The sequence below is a fragment of the Dromiciops gliroides genome, chromosome 1, assembly GCF_019393635.1.
Source record: "Dromiciops gliroides isolate mDroGli1 chromosome 1, mDroGli1.pri, whole genome shotgun sequence".
Classification (NCBI taxonomy): Eukaryota; Metazoa; Chordata; class Mammalia; order Microbiotheria; family Microbiotheriidae; genus Dromiciops; species Dromiciops gliroides.
In genome coordinates, this window is record NC_057861.1 from 49,379,034 (window position 1) to 49,385,033 (window position 6,000).

General features: G+C 45.6%; 1 protein-coding gene across 1 annotated transcript in view; it reads left to right on the forward strand.

The window, feature by feature from the left end:
* Positions 1 to 5,660, forward strand: part of GNA11 (G protein subunit alpha 11) — a 79,942-nt gene extending 74,282 nt beyond the window's left edge. Inside the window, exon 7 of the mRNA XM_043994619.1 lies at positions 1,337 to 5,660. Coding sequence (XP_043850554.1) covers positions 1,337 to 1,527 — 191 coding nt within the window. The 3' untranslated portion in view covers positions 1,528 to 5,660. The remainder of the gene's footprint in view (positions 1 to 1,336) is intronic.
* Positions 5,661 to 6,000: the final 340 nt, after the last annotated feature.

A 6,000-nucleotide genomic window follows, 5' to 3' on the forward strand; every position in this document is an offset into this window, starting at 1 on the left:
ATCTTCCTTCCCCTCTGCCCCACTTTTTAACCTCTCCTGTTTTATTTGAATAAGAAATATTCTTCTAGCTCCATGATCTAGTCATGGGTCTTATTTGACCAAGTCTCAGTAAAACCTATTTATGAAGTCATCTGCTTCCCTGCATTCAGATATCTGGGTCATCTTGCTTGTTTCCCATACTTTAAAACTTTTTAGTCTCGGTGCCAAAGAAAGGAGAAGATGGATCAGAGAAGTGAAATCCCAGACAAGTGAACTGAGAATAGGACCCAGCTGGACAACAGACAGTAGGTTGTGTCAAGATGAGGTGGTTTGTTGGGAGAGGAGAAGTGAAGTGTGGGATGGTTAGAGACAGAGAAGTCAGAGGACATTCATAAAGTTCAGGTTTTTATGATCTCAGTGTGGGGTGGTGTGGGTTGTTTTGTTTTGTTTTTTGGTTGTTGTTTCAGAATTAGTACTGACTATTATGGAGCTAGACTTTTGAGAGAATTAGTTTGATGGAAGACTTGGAAAATGTCAGTTTCACTAGAATTTTATAGAATCATAGACCAAGCTAGGCTCAGAGACATCCTAGAGCATAGAATGTTGGTGGTCGAAGATGCTTCAAAACATGGTTCTTGGGGCAGCTAGGTGGCACAGTGTATAGAGCACCAGCCCTGGATTCAGGAGGACCTGAGTTCAAATATGACCTCAGACACTTAACAATTACTAGCTGTGTGACCCTGGGCAAGTCACTTAACCCCAATTGCCTCAAAAAAAAAAAAAAAAACCATGGTTCTTAATGTGGGATTCATGTAAGGGATCTATGGATAGAATTCAGCGATGTGTAAACTCGAATGAGGAAAATAAATTTGCATCTTTATTTTTATTAACATCTAGCTGAAATTGAGCATTTCTTTCAATAATTTGAAAACTTTGTTCTGAGAAAGGTTTACTAGACTGCCAAAGGAATTCAGGAGGCCCCCCCCAAAAAAAGGTTAAGCAGCCCTGCCCTAGAACAAAGAATTTAGACTGTTAGAGGCAAAAGGAACCTTAGAGATACAAAAGCCCACTCCCTTATTTTACAGATGGGGAAATTGAATTCCAGGGTGGTTAAATGACTTATTCCAGTTTAGTGGCACAAGAGGCACTAGCCCCACCACGTTCTGTGCCTGGAACAGTGTTCGGCATACATATCTTAACTTCTGATTGAATGGAATGGAATTATTGCCACATTGCCAATCCGGAGGGAGGGCCTACATTGGCATCTAGAAAGGTATATTGGAATCTATTTCCTGAAGACTCTTGGCTTGTGAATATAACTGACCCCTTTGCCCTCTTTGCCTTATCCTTGTTTTAGGACCACAGAGGGATGCCCAGGCGGCCAGGGAGTTTATCCTCAAGATGTTTGTGGATTTAAACCCAGACAGCGACAAAATCATCTACTCTCACTTTACATGTGCCACAGACACGGAGAACATCCGCTTTGTCTTTGCTGCTGTCAAAGACACCATCCTACAGCTCAATCTGAAAGAATATAACTTGGTCTGACCCTGCTTTCTCTCCTAAGAGGCCTCGACGTGAAGAAAAAGACCAAAAAAAAATTCTTTTTTTTTTTTTTTTTTGGAAAAAAAAAATTACAGGAAAAAATATCTTTACTTTTTAATGATGTAATGATTGCCAATTGTCTGATCTGTGGAGTGGCGAATTTTGCTCAGTGTTACCTTGGATCTCATGTCTCTGTCCACAGGAGTAGTTGATTTTTTTTTTTCATATTTTTAACAAATGGCTTTTATTTCACAGTTATCAGGGGATACACTTCACTCTTCTCCACACCTTGTGCACCTCTTCACCTTTTGCCAACAGCAAAGGCGGCCTTCTCGTGGGCTCGATTTTTTGTCGCTCGCTTTTTTTAAAAAAAAAACAACAAAACAAAAACTAAGCAAAAAACTCTACCCTATTTTCGGTTACAAGTTCCCACCTCTTGGCCAAGTTTTATGGACTCACTGAACTTATTGGGGGCAGGGGGAACCAATACAACCCCCTCCCCCTCCCTGAGCTCCAGGGGGCCTCTGTCGAGATCACCAGACCTGCTTGCTTCCCTCTTCCCTGCTTGGTCCAGGCTCCACAGCCCACTGTGATGATGTTGGGGTTGGGGAGTGGTGTTCCTCCCAAGAATGGAAGCAAAAGCCCCCACCCATCCAATGACCAACAGACCCCAACAAGCCATCCCCCTGCCGCCTTCAATGCATCATAGAATATAGTCTGGGTTTTTAAAAATTATTTTTCCTTTCTTCTTGATTATAAAAGATACGGAGACTGTGATTTTTCTTCTTTTTTTAAGTTATTGATGTTCTATATATAGTTTGCTACAGGCTGTATTTTTGTTCGATGGGCTCCAAAAGGTGGGAGCTTGGCCAAGCAACAGCTGCCAACCCTTGGGAAGTGCCTGACTGTGTCTTTTTTTTGGTGGGTGGGTATGGGTGGGGGGAATACTCATATATGCTCTGTTGATGGAAAAGAATCTCCCAAGCTGTGCCCTCCTCGTTTGTAAGCGGGTAGCAGCCCCTTTCCCCAAGCCTCCCCTCTTGGTGTGGTGAAGATGTTCCAGTGTTCCGAGGGATTCAGCACACACATCTAACACCAAAGTCTTGTGGTTGGTTTGAAGGTTTTCCTCGGGGTTCCTGAGCTCCCACCTTTGCTTTTGGCTTTTTAGCACGCTGCTTCCCTTGGCAGGGGAATCAGATCGTTCACACGCAGCTCTGGCCAGGCCTGAGGTTTCTCAGAAGGGCCTGTGTCAGGCCATGCAACTGTACAGATCCCAGGGGCTCGGTCTGGCCCGTCCAGGGGAGATGAGCAGGAGGGGTGTTCTTTTAAGTGATCTCGAGGGAACAAGGAAGGAATCGTCTTTTTTATTGGAAGGAAAGAGGACCTCTTCAGAAGCTTCTCAGGCCTGTACTTGAGAGTCCGATGTGGCTGCTCAGTAGTCATTGGCGGCTCCTTGTCAAAGCACTTGCACAGATTGCTGTTCAGAGCTGCCCGTGCCTGGAGGTCGGGGGCAGCACAGGCACTTTTCCCCCCCCCAGGGGAGGTGGGTCTACAGGCATTGCCAAAGTCAGAATCAGGCTGTTGAGGCAAGAAAGCTGGGTGCCTTAGGACCATAATGGACACCCAGGGCTTGCAGATCAGCCTGAATCCCAGGTGCCAAAGGAAGCCAGTGTTTCACTTGGGTCCTTTTGAAGCTGAGGCCAATAGAGGTGCCAAATGCCAATGCCTTCCTAGGTTTCCACTGAGGAAGACAGCAGCACCCAATAGCCGAGGGACATCTCCGCTGGAAGCAATGGGAAATCCGTGCCCTTGCTGCCGGCAGGATTGTGCCCTGCTTCAATAGCACTTAGGACCAACCCTGGTGGATGGAGCATGAAGAACCCCTTCCCCCAAAGCAGACTGTTTGAAAGAAGGCATCCCAGTTCGGGTTTCTTTCTCTCTTCTCTTTTTTTTTCCCCAAGGGGGAGGGAAGGGGAGAGTGGCTTTATCGTTTTATTGTAGACTGAACACTACTTCAGTGTTTTTTTGCACAAAACGTAACGGGAAATGAACCGCCGGAGATGCCTTTGATCCATAACACTAAGTCTGGAGCTTACACTTCAAGTAGTCTGTTGCGTGGTTTGTTTCATTTCTTTTGGCTGTCATGTTTTTTCCCCCCTTTCTTCCTCCCTCCTCCACCCCTCTTCATCCCTTCAGTCCTCCTTCCTGCCTTTTGGTATAAATGAGGCAAGGGACTTCAGTGTTGCATCTCAGAAAGCAGTGTGGGAGGCAGCACACCATCAGCGCCTGCCCAGAAGAACTCGGCCTTTTAGTTCAGTAGCCTCATGCCTAAGGACACCAAGGCCGGCATCTGAGACAACAGCCACATTCCTGATTGTCTAGTTTTAATCCTATTTAGGGGTGACTAGCTGCTTGGAACCAGTTTCCCTCTCGTATCTATGCCAAAAAAGGTCTTTTTGTAGCATGAAATCATATAAGAGGATTTTTACCAGAAACCTAAACCATACACCAAACAAACCCAACTTCTTGGGGTGAGTCCAAATAGCTTCCTTAGGGAGCAGATGGTGCTAAGCCCCATTCCTTTTTGACCCCTTTTGTACCAGTGGCTGGCATGGGGTCCATTGCTGGCGGTGGACCTACACCAGGAAACTCAGGACCCCAAAAGTAGAAGGATAGCAAATAGGACAGGTTGCCCTAACCCCTCAGGTTCTTGAGTGGCTCCAGAGAGGGGGCCCTTGATGCAGTAGAGATTTCATGAGCCTTGATGGAATTGGATGCATTTTTATTTGGTAGGGAATGCTGTGTGTTGTTATTTCAGCACCACTCGCCATCCAGAGAAGGGATAGGAAATTGTCTGGGGGCCCTGCTGCCCAAGAGGAGAAAGGGGTAAATGTTTAGTTCTGGTGCAGATCATGTATCTCTGGGGATTCTCCAAGCATATCCTAGGGACCCAAGTCTGACGGATTGGTAAACATTCTTACCCCACTGGTGCAGCCCCCTTGTTTGAGTTACTGAATTTTCCAATATGCCCACTCATCAGAAAGTGCCAAACTCAAAACCAGACACCTGTTCCTTTCCAGGCAAGAGGAGGTGGAGAGTGTGCACGAGGAGAGGAGTGGGAATGTGAAAGACAGTCATAGAGTGGGAACCTATGACCACCTCCCAAAACCCTACCTTCTGTTGTTTTCTGGATTCCTTCCCCATATCCCTTTTGCCCTACTGAGGACATACGGTTTAGCTGGCTACCAATGCTAGCATGCCAACCTGATCAGGGAGAGAGGCAGGAAAGAAGGTGACCCACTGTGAGGCCAATCTATTTTTCCACATCATTCCATAAAAATCCAGTGCCCAAGGCTCCAGATTGTCCATCTCTGCCAGCTTCTCTTTGTTTCTCCTCTTGCCCAAGCCAAACCTTTTGACTTTTTGCCTCTCAATGATGTTGGCTTTGCTTTTAGCTGGGTGGGGCACCACTCTGCCATACTGCCCCTCCCAGGTACCCCTCCTGTATGTATGTATGTATGTGTGTGTGTGTGTGTGTGTGTTTGTATGTGTGTGTGTGGTTTTTTTTTAATCATCACTTGATAAACTGCATTTTTCTCAAATGCTTCTGGAGTGTGCTGACCATTTTATTCTGTCATTGCTGAATCCAGGTGTTCCAAGTTCCCAACAAAGATAAAATCTACTGCAGCACCCCCTCTTTTTTCTAAAGAAGTATAGTTGTGCCAATGCCCCCTCATAGTAGTGCACGAGATTCTTTAAAAGTGCCAATGTGGTGGAAATTATTTGGTAATACTTGTATATTCTACAATCCTGATTTAAGACAATTTAAACATTAACCTATTTAAAAAGATACTATATAAGATGCTGTTTTTTAAACCTTGTCATTTGAAATGCATGTATTGTTGTGAGTGTTGGGGTGGGGGGAGGGTAGAGGGGCGGGGCAGAAGGGATGGCCCGAGTGCCAGCCAGCTAGCCACGTGGGTGCCTGTGGCTTCCAGCTAGGTGAGATAGCAGGAGTTTGCTCTGATGTCAGGCCCTGACTCCTTATTCCAGAATTACCTGATGGAAATTGATTTTCATATCTTTCTCCTGAAATAAATTCTCTGTTTCAAATTGGAATAAATTTTGTTCCTAAATGCTCTGGCCCCTTTGGACTTATTTCTCGACGCTGGCAAAGCAGGAATGGGGAAGAGACTGCCAGAGGCCAGTTGTCAGATGTCGAGTCAAGTTAGTGAAGAAAGACTGACCTGAGGAAATTGTTTGGTGTCTTGGTGTGACAGGTGCAGAGGCTGGCTTCGACAAAGGGGCCCCATTGACTGATCCCAAAATATAATAGGCCTTTCCAGAGGCATTTCATTAAGGGAAAAAATGGGCTTAGATTTTGCGCACCCCCTACCAGTCATCCTTGACCAGTGACCTTGTTGGGACTTCTAATCCTACATCAATCATAAACATTTACTGAGCACTTAATATCTG